Source organism: Fulmarus glacialis, unplaced genomic scaffold, assembly GCF_000690835.1.
Source record: "Fulmarus glacialis isolate BGI_N327 unplaced genomic scaffold, ASM69083v1 scaffold29227, whole genome shotgun sequence".
Classification (NCBI taxonomy): domain Eukaryota; kingdom Metazoa; phylum Chordata; class Aves; order Procellariiformes; family Procellariidae; genus Fulmarus; species Fulmarus glacialis.
In genome coordinates, this window is record NW_009221736.1 from 5,590 (window position 1) to 22,947 (window position 17,358).

The 17,358-nt window shown below is 36.4% G+C and overlaps 1 protein-coding gene across 1 annotated transcript; it reads left to right on the forward strand.

Moving 5' to 3' along the window:
* Positions 1-864: 864 nt before the first annotated feature.
* Positions 865-17,092, forward strand: LOC104069303 (serine/threonine-protein phosphatase 4 regulatory subunit 1-like; the record flags this gene model as incomplete). Its single annotated transcript, XM_009581217.1, has 17 exons — positions 865-991; positions 1,350-1,456; positions 2,060-2,202; positions 2,735-2,881; positions 5,324-5,431; positions 6,581-6,646; positions 7,239-7,397; positions 7,914-8,107; positions 8,449-8,885; positions 10,759-10,991; positions 12,039-12,131; positions 12,679-12,864; positions 13,152-13,313; positions 13,932-14,032; positions 15,201-15,321; positions 16,036-16,170; positions 16,951-17,092. Coding segments are annotated over exons 1-17 (2,632 nt in total), but the record flags the coding sequence as incomplete, so codon positions are not given.
* Between the last annotated feature and the right edge of the window lie 266 nt (positions 17,093-17,358).

Genomic DNA, 17,358 nt, shown 5'->3' on the forward strand with positions numbered 1-17,358 from the left:
TATTTCAGCGCCTTTGTTTTAAGGATGAAGGATTAAAAAAAAATTTGGCGGCAAAGTTACCCTGTTCCTCTTCACAGTCTTACTTTTTGCCTGTAATCTGTAATCAAGTGCATGTTACTGGATTATGTTACTGTAAGACTTGGTGGGGCAAATTTTAACAGTTGGTATGGTGATACTTGGTTAAAAGTCTCAAGCTGCAAATACAAAAAAAGATTTAGAAAAGAGTAGATTTGCATAGGAAAGTCTGTAGTTGATACGTCTGCAGCAGAAGGCTCCCAGTATGTTCGCAAGTAAGGTAAAGTTGAAGTTTTTCCCAAAGTTACCAGTCTGATTTAGATGTATGGGACCCTGTAACTACAGTGAGAAAAATGTACCTTGGTAACTTTGAAACAGAACCAAGAATTTGCTGTTTTAAAGCAATACAGTTTGGGATTTTCTGTCACTGTTAAAAATTCAGGTTTTTTTTAATGGGACTGATTTTCCTTTTGAATGTCTGTCAGTTTGTGGCATGCAATTTTGTCAGCGGAGCCTTCTTAACTTACAGCACATGTGGTTAGTCCACTCAAACTGTGAAGTAAAATGTGTTAAAAGCTAAGGATTTTATGGCAGTTGAATTAAATTTCAAAGCTTGAATTTACAGGTCTATACGCAAGTGTTGCTCTTGACTTCATTAGGTACAACTTAAGATCTTTTTGTAAGCTGTTTCCAGTAATGTACAGACGCTTTTCCTTTGGAGAATAGCGCTAAAAAGAAATAGAGTTATTGGTATAGTGTGTTTACACTGTAACATCTCTTGCTGACTCTTGGATTTTTTTTTTTTTTTCTTTCTTTCTTGGGTTACTCTTCTTGTCTTTCAAGTTGGTTTTGAAGATTATGGACCAGACTGTGATAGCATGAGGATAACAGCATTCTTGGATATTCCTGGACAGGATAATTTAACTCCACTGGCTCGTCTAGAAAAATATGCCTTCAGTGATAACATATTTAACAGGTAAGGGTACAACAGCTACACTTGATGATAACCTGAGTCTGAGAGCATTCTGGGTATTAAGGTGTCATAACTTCTGTTACCATTCTCCTAAGTGCATGCCTAATATTATTTCTGTTTGAATAACTTTTATATAACATTTCCATAAAAAGAATTTTTCATTCTTGGTCACCTGAATAAGATTTCTCAACTCCATCTTTGTTTTGTTGGGAGAAACTGTATAACTGACATGTCTGAATGTTCAGAGAAGAGCTTGATCTTTTTTAAGGTGCCCATTTACATTTTTTTAAGTTCCCCTTGCATCCCATCGGCGTGTCATTGGCAGAATATTAAGGCAATTAATATGTTGTTCACTCCACAGGCAAATTATTGCCAGAGGTCTTTTGGATGTCTTTCGAGATTTCAGTAATAATGAAGAAGACTTCCTGACTGTAATGGAAATAGTGGTTAGGCTCTCTGAAGATGCAGGTTTGAAAGTTTTTTTGTTTTGTTTTGTTGTTACAAAAATTTTTAAAAAACCTTATTTTACATAAGCTGCAATATAGAAGGCAATAACTTTTGATTTTGAGGAGGCAATGAGTGAACTAAAGAAACAAAATCATCTAACAGCAATATCTGTCAGTGAAAACGGGATTAATTTTTCTCTCTGTTTTTTGAAGTATTTTGTATAGTAGGTGTATAAATGAAAGCCTCTTACTTAGTAGAAGGCCCAAAGTAATATTTTCAAGCAGTTCGTTACGTTTTAGTGAGTGGTGTACGTGGCACAGAACAGTTGTATGCTTTAATACTTCATGTGCATACATTCATGGTGATTGGGTTTTCTAGCTAGTGCTCTCATTTCATCTGATCCCAAGTCTCTGGACTGTGATGATGTATGTAAGGCTCTTCTATTTTATTCAGCTTTCCTTTGAGAGCAGGCAATCTCAGTGGTGATATTTCTTATGTTTTGAGTTTTTTCATTTTCATCTGTTGTGAAACATTAAACAAAAAAAAAAGCTACTTTTTTTCTTAAGGTACTTGATCTTAATTTCGTATTTACTGATGTAGTTTTGACTTTCTTTTTATTACTAGAGCCAACTGTACGTACAGAGCTGATGGAACAAATACCTCCTATTGCCATTTTTCTGCAAGAAAGTCGACCAAAATTCCCAACAGCATTTTTTGAGTACCTTATGCCCATAGTAGTGAGATACCTCACAGATGTTAACAATCAGGTAGGAAAAAGAGACTACATGAGTTAAATGGTTGGAAAATTCTGTGTGGTTCAGTGAATTTGAGGCATGAGGAAGAGATAATAGGAAAGTCCATATTTATTGATACTTAGCTTTTATGTAATGCTTTGTGTTTATTGGCTTCAGCACACTTTGCTAGGGAGGTCTAAATAAATTTTTTTTTTTAAATACTTTCTTTAGCAGATAATGGGGAACTTACAGGATTTACCTAGCAGCATATTGACACAGTCTGTTACAGGAGTCATGACTTACGAGTGCTGTCTTCTACTTCATCTTTTGGCTTTTCCTCAGAATTTGATGAAAGGGCATCTAATGATTATATTAAACTTTAGTATTTATTATTAATTCCTTATGTTGTTAAAATTGAGAGGGGTTTTTTCTGGGTTTTTTTGTGTGTTTTTTTTTTAACTCGTACCTGTGTGTTCATTGAAAACATACCTTTTGCAGTTCTCATATCTGTAAATGTTGTTTTTACAGTGGTGTACTTTTTTGTTTTGTTTGTTCATATTAATAGGTTAGAAAGGCAGGTCAAGAAGCACTGCTTATACTGCTAGAACAAGATCTTGTTGCTCAGAGTGACATTGAAAATAAGGTGTGTCCAATTCTGTTGGACCTCTCTGCTCCTGACAGTGATGATGAGTACAAGGTAGAAGCTGTGAATGTAAGTGAATTTGGAAGAAATCTTACAGCTTTACTTCTTTTTTTTCTTTTTAAATCGCTTTTGTTGTCTGTGTTTTAGCAGTGCTACTATAAAGCTCTTTTAGAATATAACAACTTTGTGTGAGATTTTCTTGAGCATAAACCCCAGAAAATAAAAATTGTAGTTGTATTCTTAGTGTCCTGAGAGCTTTACATTAATCATTGAACTCAAACTTTCTATACCATTGCTATTTCAGTTTGGTTTATTCCTTCTCTATTTGTTAGTCACTCTGTTGTGAATTGAGAAACCACTGTTGTGGTACAGTTGAAGCTTAAGTTAAGCCTTGAATCTGTAGGTTTCTTAGTCATTTTTAGTATTGAGCACCATTGAAACAATGGTGACAAATTCTCAAAGAATTTGAACAGGGTCAGGACTTGATGCACCATACTGAGATGTTAAAAATGATCTTAACTAAATTCAAGAAGAAAGCAAGGTTGTCCTGAGTACTGTTGTACTGAGTACTATTTATTAATGCCTTTGGCGAAGTGTAGAGGTACTTTGGGTAAGCTTTCTCTAGGTCCAATACCTTTTGTGCAATGAAGAAATCTGGGCTTCTGTGTCAATGAAATGCTTGAGGAATCTTTTTGAAATAGTGCTTCTTGAGAATTGAGCTATACAGTACAGTATTGTGAACAAGAATGTTATCATATGCTTAAAAATATGAAGTTATCAGATCTGCAAACTCAGTAGAAGTTATTTTTCCAAAATGATGAGGGGCTTTTTTCTACAGATGATTGATGAAGTATTGAGTACTTGAATTGAGTATTAACAAGAACTACCACTCCTTTTCATTTATAACAGTAACTAAGATGAGGTCCAGGAATAGTGCTGACATAAATAAAATAAGCAATCAAACCTTTTGTGTTTATTCATTAACATACTTGATTTTTTAGTTTAACACAACAAATCTTTGATTTTTATTCTGAATTTTTGAAAAGATCAGGTTTAAAGAAACCATCTTTATACTTCAGGATGCTAAATGACTGTCAAAATGGTAGCCAAATAACTTGAAAATGCACTTGGTTCTTGCCAGCCTTGTTTTAATTCTTGTTAAGATCGTTATGTTCCCCAACAGTTTCTTTACATTTGCTCTACCAGGTTTCACAGTAATGTTGTAAAATTATGAATGATGCCCTGATCTTGATTCTTAAGCATTTTGAAAAAAACATTCCCTGTTCATTTTCAAGAAATCGGTTGACTCCACAGAAGAGTGCTGGTGTGTAATTCATTTCAGCATGGATATCTGATACTTGACCTGTAAAATAGTTTTACCAGCTAGATTTTCCTCTTCCTTGTTTGAGAGTTTGGGTATTGCTTTGGCAGTTTTCCAGGGTGACGTCTGAGCACCAGATGCCTTTTAGGCATTGAAAATTTGTAGGTAAGTCCTTGAATGGCGTCTTCCTTAATTCTTACTTAGCATTCTATTACAAAGGCAAACATTTCTAGGAATAAAGCTTATTTTTGTGGAGGTAGAAAGTTTCAATGATTTTGGGAAAATAGAGATTGAAAGATGAGTACTGTTTATCTGACAACACTTGTCTAAGCATTAAACTCCTGGTGCTGCAGGCAGAACAGTTGAGTAGAAAGGTGGATGGGAGCCCCTTCCTTTTTACTGTTGCAAATATAAGAATTACAGCAAGTTATCCCAGAAAGTGGGAGCTGAAAGGAAATGTACAATCCAAAGCACTTGATTTTCACAGCAGAGATATGGTTTGTAATGGTAGTTGAAATTTGACAGTTCCTCAGAGAAAGCTAAATTAATGAGCATGTTACTAACTTTCTTTAATTATGCTCGATGTTAACTCCTAAAATTTCTGAGGATGATTCTTGTAAAGTGTGCATTAGCTCACATATATAACTAGTTTGTCTTACTCTCACTTTTCTCTCCTGTTGTATGGCAAACTTTTATTTTATCATGTTGTCTGAGCCTATAAGGAGCTGGGGCTGTGCTTGTTTTTAAGTATCTGAACAGTCCTGTTAAAGCCATGGGGCTTACTTGCATGCTTAAGCTTAAGATATTTCTAATATGCGTAAAGATTGTGATTTCGTGTGCTGGCTAGTGCAATGGAACTTTTGTCTTCTCCATACAAATTATCCATGTATCCCACATTGTAAAACACCTTGAAAATGCATTTATTAATAAAAGTTTATTTAACTGGATAAAAAAGACAATGCAGAAATGTTATGTTCAGGCATAGTGGCGTGGAATGATTTTGAATAAAAACCATATTTGTGCTTCACATAAAACAGGTGTATGAAAATACAAGTAATGTATAGCACTTAAATCTATTTGATGGTAGCTGCTCTCTCGCTCTCAGAAGTAATTTTTAGGAGGAATATTTCGTTGTGCTTACAACTTTATAATTTTCTTTTCCTTACACATATCCACTTCTTGATTTTTAGATAATCTGTAAAATGGCTTCTATGTTGAGCAGAACAACAGTTGAGCACATGCTGCTTCCTCGTTTCTGTGAACTGTGCAGTGATGGGAAATTGTTTCAAGTCCGAAAGGTTGGTGTGTTTTCAACCCTAAACCATTTTAAAATGATCTTGTATGTTGTTGTTCAAATGTCTTCCTGAATAATTTAGTCGTAACTTTAGCTGATGAACTTTGAAAGAGTCTGGAAGAGCAGTTTTAATTTATTGACATGGTTATAGTTTCTGTAGTTCAGTAAAGAAATAGGTAACAGTCACTGGTGAATAGCTTTGGTGTAGCAGTTAAACTGATCTTGCACATTTAATAGTTTTGCACAACCTTTTTGTTAAGCCACTGTGCTTGGTTGTAGGATGCAAACAAGTTACCTGATCTCTGCCATCTTATTTCAAAACCAGAAATTCAAAAGTAATAGATATTTGAGACATCCTTCCTTTTAAAAAAAAAAAAAATTCTGGTAGTATTGAAAGGAGAAATCCCAAAAGTGTAAGTCTTATTTTAATTCATGGTTGAGTACAATCAGAAACTTGTAGCATAAGAAGTCTTAAAATATTTGAGTAGACTTAAGGGTCACGTAGAGCTTCAGCTTGGTCCTTAACGTAAGCTGCACTTGTTGGAATTTGAGCTGCATTATAGCCTTCTAAATAAGCATATAAATGAATAAATCATACGTTAATACAGTCCTATCTTGATTTCAGATTTTGGCAACATCTTTTTCCAATGTGAGGGAATGTCCCTTTTGCCTTAATTATAGCATTTGTAATGTACTGTAAATGGCACTAACTTGAGACATTGATTAAACTTTGCTTCAGCAAAGTACTTAAGCTAATCTCAGCCATAGCAAAGATAGTTCTGTCAGTACATCTAAGTCCTGACCCTCGTGTTATATTTTAGTCTGCTTTGGTTTTGACAGCAGCTGTTCAAAGTAATTTAAACTTTCAAGTGGGCTTATTATCCCTTTTAGTGATTACTGAAGTAGATTATGCTCTTCATGCAGAAACCTTTAATACTATTGATTTCAAAGGCTTGTGGCTTATGGAAGCTTGCTCTAATGAGTATTTTTTAGGGATGAGTTAATATTACAGGATGTAGTTACATGGCTGAAGTTTGAATAGTCAAACATGTGCAGTTGTTACATGGGGTAGATAATGCATGGTGAAGTTGATAATAAAACTAATGCACTTGAAAGAGCCAGAATGTAATTCGTTACTTTTTTTATTTCTTAGATTTGTGCAGCTAATTTTGGTGACATTTGTAATGCAGTTGGGCAAGAAGCCACAGAAAGACTGCTGGTATGTAAAAATCAAAATCAATTTACAAGACTTGTATTTCTCGGTTCAAAATGTTTAATAATGAGTTCTTTTATCTTCTCTGTAAATTAATCAGTAATGCATTTTTTAAAATTGATTTGGTTAAGGCTTTGGTTGTAATTATATAGCAAAACTGGGAATGAATAGAAATGCAAAGTTCTTGTTATGGAAACCACTTTTAAAAATGTAATTGAGAGCATATATATTCTCTCTCTCTCCCCCTTCCCCTCCTTGCCTCCCCTCTCCATTACTGACTCTTTCTTTTTTCCCTGAACTAGATGATCAGTCAAGTTACAATTTCAGAAAAAATAGTCCATTAATAATTCTTTCTATTTTTTCCTAGTGCATATAGTTATACGTAAAATCCTAATTAAGTAAATGGGAGACAGATAGCTTTTTTTCCAATTTCTTCAATTAATACATGTTTTTAACCTGTCCCTGTTTCTTCTATTCTTCATTTATATTATTCTCTCTTGAGTTATCGTCTCCAGTTTCCAAGCAAATACCTTGATAGTAAGTTGCTGCAGTCTTTGTTTAGTCTTTAATTAGTCTTGGTTTTGCTTATTTTTGGCAGATTCCCAAGTTCTTTGAACTCTGTTCTGATAGTGTTTGGGGAATGAGAAAAGCTTGTGCTGAATGCTTCATGGCAGTGTCTTACACCACATCCCCAGAAGTTCGCAGAAGCAAGCTGTCCCCCCTGTTTATCAGTCTTATTAGTGACACTTGCAGATGGGTAAGTAACTCACTCTATAATTGATGCATCTTCCCAGGCAGAACATACACAAATAATGGGCAAATCAGAAATGTGCTGTAAAAGTTCTCTAAACTGAATTTGCTGAGATTAGAGTCTAATCTACTAAAATCTAATCTTCTCTAATAAGATAGTATCTTATTTTTCCTCTCTCTCTTACTACTTAGAATTTCTATCAGCAGTTTTTTTTGTAAGTGTAAACACTCTTCTGAGAATAGGTTGCTTGTGTTAAAGGTATTAGTTGAAGTAGACAGTGCTGTCCTTCAAATTTACAACTTTTAAAAAATTTCCTTGCTATGATTGTAGATACATGCTTAATATTCTAACATCCTTTGCTTAGGTGTCACTTATTTGGTAACTGATAATTGGTTATATTGGTATTAAGCTGTTACAGTAAGAACCAGTTGGTTCTTACTAAAAAATTGAACCAAATTTTTATTTTTCAGCATTAACTCTATGGGAGTTGCATGAATTCTGACTGTCTTTATACTATCACAGGTTCGTCAGGCTGCTTTTCAGTCTCTTGGTCCGTTTATTTCTACCTTTGCAAACCCTTCAAGTGCTGGTCTTTACATTCGAGAAGATGGGACACTGAGTATCCGACCATCAACGCAAGATGTGAATTCCAATTCCTGTCAGCCAAGCAACAATATAACTTTAATGCCCTCCAGTACAAATGCTACATTGTCCAGGTAAAATCATGGGAGAGATGTGGTGTAGTGGGAGGGGGAAGAGGGAAGATAATTTTTCTACTTGCTCTCCAGGGCTAAAAATCTCAACTTGAGAATATAGTTCCAGAAAAGGTATGAAGAGTGAGGTCACGCATATGTCTGAGTGTAGCCACATTATTGAAAAACTCACTCTGATGGCTTCACAGGAGGGTAAAGGGCATAGTGGTAACATAAATTCTGTCTTTCTGTAGAGAAAATAAGCTTCTGTAGTTGATGGTGTCTTTTATGAAGTATTTCACTGAAAAGTATTGTTACAGAGTACTTTAAGTTTTATTTGGATAACTTTGTGTGTCTGTTACCAGTTCAGAACAACCAATGGAAATCAAACCAGAATCATCGACTGAGGAGACTTCAGCTGAAGTTAATACAAAGCTCTCAGTTGAGAACCTAAATAAAGTTACATGGGAAGAAAGTTCAGATTATTGTACCAATCCTGGAGAAGATGTGTCTCGATTGTCTCAGGGTGACAAAGTTGCTGCTGGTGTCATAGAAGTCACTAAGGACAGCAGTTTTCCTGGAATGAACTCAAGGCTACAGTCTGCTGAGGACGTATTTAATACTTTTCTATACTGGCGCCCTCCTCTGCCTGATATAAGTCAGGATCTGGAGTTGCTTCAGTTCAAGACTGAAAAGCACAAAGATAGCTGCTCTGTGCCATGTAATAACTGTGTTGCTAGTAGTGAAATAAAAAAAGTTCTAGAAAGCTTACAGGAGCACATAGATGATCCAGATGTTCAAGGTGAGACTCTGTAATGGTAAAATCATGTTTTCTCTGAGCAGGTTTTCTCCTGGCCTGTACACAACCCTTGACTGCGTTTTAATTGGCTTGATATTCATAAGATGATGAGACTTCCTTGAGTAGTAAATTATAGTAGAAAGTTATGCAACAGCCTTTTTCACAAGACCCGAGTTATTTCTAGAACAGCTGGGGAAGTGTTCCTAGCTCCTGTTCGCATGAGAAATAAATTGGATCTAACTACAAAAGGGAAAAGAGCTTGTTGAAATGTGTTAAAACTGTCTTTAAGTACTGTAAGTACTGTGGTTTTAGGGACAGAGCTACCTGTTAAAAGCTGAATTCATCCAATATTTGGTTGGGTGAGAATGGCCCTAATTTCAAGTCGTCTTTCCTTAGCCTCCCTCTACAAGCCCATTGATGAATGTGCTGGAGTGATGGTAACCTGATGGTGGGATGCATATGTGTTTCTTGGGCCAAATCCTTCTTGACAAGCCTGTCATCCATAGACAACTCAGTTTCTTGTTCCACAAAGTCTCTTGAGTACTGTAGCAAAATAACAGTTTTCATCTGCCTGTTTATTCATCCCTTCTCTGCATACAAAGTCATATCTGCATCATTTGGGTTCCTTTGTAGTATAGTGAGTAGTAAGCCGACTGGCAGCATGGCATATTTAGGTGGCCCCCCATGGCCGTTCGGAAAGGTACCAGGAAAATAAAAAATTCTTCATGTACGAGAGGCAAAGGATCAGAAAGAAAGGGAAAGATTTAAAAGAGGAAGAGGTGAAAAAATTAAAATTTAAAACAGTAAAGGAAAAAGTGCAAATTGAAATGAACGAATGGAGAGGAGAAAAAAGTGTAAATGAGTTTCAGAAAGAAAAGGCAGAGAGTAAAAGCAAAAGGAAAAGAGGAAAAAAAAAAGTAGAATTAAGACAAATGGAGAGATGTTAGTTTGACAGCTGCACAGTGAGAAATGAGGGGAGTGGAGAGGCAGGGAAGAAAACAATGAAGAAGATTTCCACACACACTCCCTTTTTATTATGACTTTAGCTGACAGTCTTGCTTCTGTTCTCAGAATAAGGAGATGTGGATGTTAGTTTTTGTTTTCTTCCTGCTCTCACTGCTAAAACACTCATAAATATGCCTGTAGTCCATTCTTCTGCCTTTTTAAGTTGTTTGTTCCCCTTATTTCCAAAGTATTCTAGTATTCTTCACCTTTGAAGTATGCTCTAATGTTTCGTCTTAAGACTGTAGTTGCTGTAGGCTTGAGCAGATGTAGCTATCTCAAAGTTTCTGCATTCTGAACTCTTAGTAATTTCATGTTCCTAGCAGCAATGTAGCATAATGTGCAAATACAGCTTGTCCTAACTTTATTGGTGATACAGTGGTAAACCCAGCCTCTTGTTTTTTATCTACTTCTGCGAGATGGTTCAGGGATGGTTTGACTAATTCCCTCCTCTGGATAGTTTTTCACAGAAATGTTTTAAATGCACATTGATGCCTTTGCCAAGCAGTTGAATCAATTAAAGAATATAACAAAAAAATTTGTATTAAAATGTTTGACAGCGTGAAGAATGGGAGGTGAGCCAGTATGCTGTGATACCTCATTACAGGAGATTATTAGAAGTATCTTTCAGTAGTAGAAGTTAGTAGAATGCTTCTGCTGAAAATGTTAATACATCCGAATCATTGCTCTTAATTTGTGATGGTTTTGTGGAAGAGTAATGGGCCTTTCCTTTTGAAGAGCTATGTTTTGCTAATACACCATTTCTGTGCAGCTCAGACTGTGCTTCTTTTTATCTTTTCAGATTAACTAATTACAAGTTTAATGCTTTTAAGTACATAAAGGAGACTAAATAGTTGTCTTCTGCTTTATACAGCTCAGGTCCAAGTGTTGTCTGCTGCTCTCAGAGCTGCTCAGTTTGATTCTGTTGGTGACTATGAGACCAAAAAAATGGAAGAAGGCAGTGGCAAACTTCAGAACAAAACTGTTTCAGAGGAAACAGCTGGTTCAGATGCTACCTGCAACCAGGTGGAGGAAGATGATTCTTCATCCCCTGCCTCCCAGGGTAACATCAGTGACCAGTCTACCACCAGTATACTGAAAAGCACAGTAAGTATGGATTGTGCTCCATGTCCGAATTCTCTATGTGATCACATAGTCCCTGGCATAATTGACTTCTGATCTAAAGCCTTTGAACATTACTACACCATAACTATCATATACTACTTATTTTAATTAAAGAAGAGAAAGAAAAGCTATTGAGGGCTGTTACTTCTGTTTGCACACAAATTTCCTAGGAGTTAAAAGTTTTGCAGTAGCCTTGTTGTTTTTTTTCAGATGAAATGTACCAAGTACAGTTTTACCTCTTCCTGTAATGAATCTAAAATTAGTCTTTTATCTCCAGACAGGAGGCTGAATCAGGTGGTGACACATACACAGTTCCTGGTTACTATTTGTTGATTATAATGTACAGATAGGAGTAAAAAAAATGTTTGCACGGTATTTAATGTTGCTGGTGCTAATTGTGAAATAGAAGGAAAAACTCTCTTTGTCTATGAACAAAAATTGCATGTTAAACCGGTATGAACAAAAATGTAAAATACTGTGTGAACTTTTGAACTTTGTATGGTTTTGGTCTTTTAAACCTTTTAATTATTTTGAAGTTTTTTGTTGATATTTGGGTAGAGGGGTATGCTTCATAATTTGATAGGCTTGGGAGTTTCCAGCAGTATGTTCTAAAATAAGTAAAGCTTTTAGCACGGTATTGACTGACTTGGAGCAACTGCTAAGCTGTCTTGTTTAATGTAATTTAAATTCATGCCAAGAATAAAAATTATTTAAGAGTATAGTAAAAGTAACCATCCAAAAACTGTATGAATGTTGGGTTTATTGTGTTAAATTAGATTGCTTTTTTTAGAAGTAAATCTAACTACTGTTCCCCTTGCTGCTGCGGTTTTAATATTGTTTGCCTTATTGTACAACTCTTGTCTTTTTGTACTGGTATAAACACCCTGAATAAGGCTTTGCCTGTACAAGGCTTTGTCTGTAAAAGGCTATTCTGTCTCTGAATTGCGTTGTTCTGTAGTGTGATGCTTTGAAATATCCCAAACAGCAGTAAGTCTAATTCATTTCACTAGCTAATACATCCTTTTACAGGACTCAGAGGAACAACACAGAGGAACCAGTGTATTTTTAAAGAAAGAGCAAGAAAATAATCCACCATTTGAAGATGACAAGTCAAAATTACAGGTAATTTAAAATAGTATCTAACTGCTTTAGTGGAGTACTGGATACATTTCATCTTATCCTTAATACAGTGATAGCTTTTGCAATTGATCAGTTGCAGAATGTGAAGAAATGCTCTGGGTATTTGAGGAGAACCCTATTTTAAATCAGAAAGCTAGAAAAATTCTGTTGCCTTTTTGGTGCCTTAGAGGCAATCTATGCAACCAAGGTAGGCACTGACTATACTGTTTTGTCACTGGATTTACTGTTTGTCTTCAGCAAAGAAGAAATTTTCAGTTTGGTTCGCAACGTGTTGATAAAGTAATTACTGTTCTTTGCTTGCTGACTGAACAGTAATTATTACAGTTCATGTCTATCCTAATGAGAGGACAAATAACTATAGGGGTCATTTACACTCTGTAAAGCTAGCCCACAAAAGGGGTGTCTTGCCACTGTTTGTGTTTCACTGCCAGCTGGTTGGTTGCAAGAGAATACTGTAGCACAACAGGTGTATTTTCTTTCTGATCTCAAATTAAAGTGTGTGTTGCTGATGTACTGTCTCTATCTATAGGATATCATACCTCAACCTTTATTAGACCAGTACTTGTCAATGACCGACCCAGCTCGAGCCCAGACTGTTGATACTGAAATAGCCAAACACTGTGCGTATAGTCTTCCTGGGGTGGCCTTAACACTGGGCAGGCAGAACTGGCACTGCCTGAAAGATACGTATGAGACGCTGGCCTCAGATGTACAGGTAAAGAAAAAAAGTTTTCTAATGATAAATCAGAATTTTGAGTAGCTTTTCTGTTTAGTTTGTTGCACTGATGTTATATCATTGTATACTTACTTATAAGGGATTAATTATACACTAAAAATGTAAAAGTCAAGATTTAAATCGGACTTCATAAATATGATTAACATTTTCTACTGCTGCGTAACTAGCCCTGTTTCTTCTGCTCTCTCAGTCCTCACATAGGTGTAGTTCAAAAGCTTCTTTATTTTAATTATGGTGCCTAATCTACTTCACTTAAACTGTTGCAGTGGAAGGTACGTCGGACGCTAGCTTTCTCCATACATGAACTAGCAGTTATTCTGGGCGATCAGCTAACAGCCGCTGATCTGGTGCCAATTTTCAATGGGTTCTTGAAAGACCTGGATGAAGTGCGTATTGGTGTCCTTAAGCACCTGTATGACTTTCTAAAGGTAGGAAAGTGAAATTTAATTTCTCAAGATAAATTTTTTTCTGACTCCATTATATTAAAGGAGTTTTTTAATGAGATGTGCAGGTATCAATGTCTAATTAACATGTTTAGTTTTGTGCAATACTGCCATTTTGTTTGTGTGTCTATTGCTTTTTTTTAAGGTCCCTCATATCTGTTCTGTCTCATATCCCAACAAAATATTAAAACTGAAAACCCTTTGTAAATGTGGTTGTAAATGCTCCTAGCTGTTGTAAAGGAATTAGTATTTTGTGCAGTCCAGCTGGAAAGTTTTGTTTGGGGCTGGGAAAGAAGAGAACAGGTCCTGGTGGGCTGCTGCATAATAAATACAAATCCTTAGTTTTTGATTACTCAGTCTTATGTGCAGAGATGGTGCTTTGATGCGTATCCTTGCAGAAGTTACAACTTACTGTACTTTTTTGGATGTCAGTCTTGTGTGTCCAGGCACTCAGCTAGTTGTGCGCAATTTTTAGTAAGCATCTTGTGAATGATCACTTGCTTTCAAGTAAGGAAATGCACATAAGTGTGAATAGAGTAATACACCAGAGAACTGCAAGTATTGAATTTTACCAGTTTTATACTAATAATGTTTTTCGTTTAGTTACTTCATGCAGACAAAAGGCGAGAGTATCTTTACCAACTTCAAGAATTTGTGGTGACTGATAACAGCAGGAACTGGAGGTTTCGTTACGAGCTGGCAGAGTATGTAATTTTCTTAACTTCTGATTTTTTTTAATCTATTAAAATTACTAACTTGAAAATAGATAATTACATTCAGAAGTTAGCACACCCTAATTAGGAGCTAAAAGATTACAACCATTCTTTATTAAGGAACTGAACTTAAAAGCCACTGGCTGTTGAGGGGCTTTTTGTGTTTTTTTGGTTTGGGTGTTTTTTTTTTTTGGCAAGTTGTGTTGTAATCAAGCATGACTGAAACTTAAATGTCTGTGATTATACCAAAATGGAGATCTGGTTCGCTTGCAGCTTATGAAATATGACAATCTGATAGATACTATTCAGTGAGGTTTCAGATTTTATTCAGTTCTAGACTTGTAAAAATCAGTGAAATGTATGTACAAAGTCATTTTGCTAATGTGTATGAAAGAAAAACCAGTTCTTAAAAAAAATTAATTTATTCATTTGGTATTTCCGTATGACTGGGTGTATAATGGAGATAGAGTAACATCCCACAGTTCTTTTTCTACAAGCCCTGTCGATATTTGAAGCACCCGAAGAATGTTCGTAGGCATAGTTTGCAGCTAAAATCTGACCTTCATGTTTATCTCATTGCTTTGTTTGGGCTATTGAGGATTTACTCTCCCTTTCTAGTTCGGCTGAACAAACTAAATCCCACTCCAGTGCAAGAATGTCGTACAGCAGTTCCCTGACATCTAGTGGAGAGCTGTCACTTTGTGGTTGGTTTGTGCACAGCTGCTGGTAGCACACTAGAATGTGGCTAGAATGATTGTGTGCAGTTCTGAGATATAAACAATTTTCTGAAATGTAGATTTCTATGCCGAAGTAAATCTTTCATTTTTACTTTGCAAGAATGTACAGGATATTGGTCTGAAGTTGCAAAGAAACTTATCATTGTACTTCTGTTTATAGCTTGTGTTATTTGGGATAATTTTGATTCATTGGTACATCTAGTTTGAATAAAAGTTACTCCTGGGTGGATTAAAGTATGTACCTCTTTAATACTGTTGTGCACCTTTATAAAGTAAAGAGAAGAACAAACTATTCAAGTGCTTTGTAATAACCATGGTATTTTTGAGGCTCCAAATGATCCTTCCCTATGTTTACCAGATAGTATAATCGGAGCAGGTTAGTGTTGCACTTGCTAGTGTTAATCCCTTTCTTTGTGTTTCAGGCAGCTGATCCTGATACTGGAACTCTACAATCCCAATGATGTCTATGACTACTTAAGACATATTGCACTAACTCTCTGCTCCGATAAAGTTTCAGAAGTTCGGTGGATCTCCTTCAAACTGGTAGGGGATTTAGTTCACTTCCTGGCAGGAGAGGAAGAAAATGATCCTTGAGAGGGATACCTGAAATCACTTTGCTTTCTTTCAGACAAGTAGGGTGAATACAGACATGTTTGATAAACATGGTAAACAATATGGAAAAAAGTGAAATGAAAACTTTATAAAATGTTTTGAGTTGTCACACTTCCACAGATACTAAAATCTTTCTCTGTTGGTTGTATGTGAATCATAAATGTATTTTCAACTGGATGAAAACCAGGATACAGAAGATCTGGGAGACCTTCCCCCAGTTCTGGGAGGGGGGGAGGGGAGAAAGTTACTGATCTTTCCTCAGAGTTGATTTAATTTGTTAGGAACTTCATGATAATGCCAACATCCCATACATGTCCTGAAGGAATAGAAAGATTCCTTCAATTTCTTCTTTTTCTTCATGGCACCATGGAAAGGGGCATTACTTTAATGGTTGTTTTAATTTCTTTCTTTTTTTTTTTGTTCCACCTGAACAAACGGCTTTCTTAAAGCTTATGCTTTCTTTTCTCCAGAATAAGCAGTTACTTATTAAATTCTGCAAGCACAGCTGATTACACTGAATACGGTTTTTGGTGTTGCTTTGTAGGATTCAAATGAAATGATGCTTTTTTAACTTTCTAAGGGCTACAAGTCTCATCTCTTCTTCTTTCCCCTCCTTTTCCCCTTCCCCCTTCCTTTGCTTCACAGGTTGTAGCAATACTACAGAAGTTCTATGCAAACAATGCGAATGCACTGGGATTAAATTTCATTAATGAACTTGTAGTACGGTTTCGTCACTGCTCCAAGTGGGTTGGAAGACAAGCTTTTGCCTTCATTTGTCAGGTTGGAATGTTCTCTCTCTGTGTCTCTATGTGTACATTTAATTTGGAGCCAGTTTGAGGCTTTTCAGCAATGTGGGCAAAACTGAAATTTGGACTCAGTAATTTTTTTTGTCATTCTTTGGGTTCGTGATTCTGTGGGTTCACAAAAGACAGTGGCAAAGTTGGTCTGGTCTCAGTACTAGCATACGGCTCTCCAGCTTTGAAGCCGTGGTCCTTGTTTTGTTCTGTGCCTCCAGCTGAAATAGCTGATCCTTGTACTTTCTGGTATCCCAGTAGGAAAGTCAAGAATTAAGTCCTAGACTGAGATGCATTTTGTAATACATGCAATTTGTAATACATGCTAGGATGTCTCTTCAAGAGCTCTTCAAACTACGTATGGGTGCTAGATGCCAGGAACTATTTCTGTTCTTTATTTCCACTTACCTACCCCCCTCCAAACCGAAAATGCTTACTTCACTAGCGATGAGGAGCAAGGGTTGAATGTTGAAAGGCAAAAGGACGATGACAGGCAAGAGAGCAGTATTTCCTAAAGTACAGTTGAAAGAAAGCTGTCTGCTTTTGTTGGGGCATCTTCAGATGAACTTTAGAATGGTAAGACATGTTTTCATAATAGTATTTCAAAGGTTGTACTTATTTCACCAACATAGGGTGTATTTGTTCAGAGTTAAAAAGTGGCTTAAAATTTTTAATAGGCCAAAATAAGGGCAAGATGGAAAGGAATGGCAAATAGTGTATTTTTATCATAAATCTTGCTTTCTCATGTTCTGTGCTTATCCTGTAGGCTGTAGTAGAAGAAGAATGTATGCCTGTCGACCAGTTTGTTGAACACTTGCTCCCCAGTCTTCTAAGTCTTGCTTCAGATCCTGTGCCAAACGTCAGGGTTCTGCTCGCCAAGGCTCTAAGGCAGACCTTACTGGAGAAAGGTGCGGTCATTCATGTCCCTTGACAGAACGAACGTCCCGTGAATGCTGTCTTTCCCCTGCCGGTGCAGTTCTTTATAAATTGGCTCAACTGGTAAAAGGCTGTTCGGTTCTGTTTATACTGAAAACAGAATTATGCGTTGTAATCTGGGATACTGCATGTAAATGCAGATTTAGGAGTATGGGTTTAGGAACGTACGCTGCAGTGGCTTTTCCGTCTTGGGGTGTTTGGATCCCCGCCCCGGCGGGCCTGGGGCGGCCACCGCCGC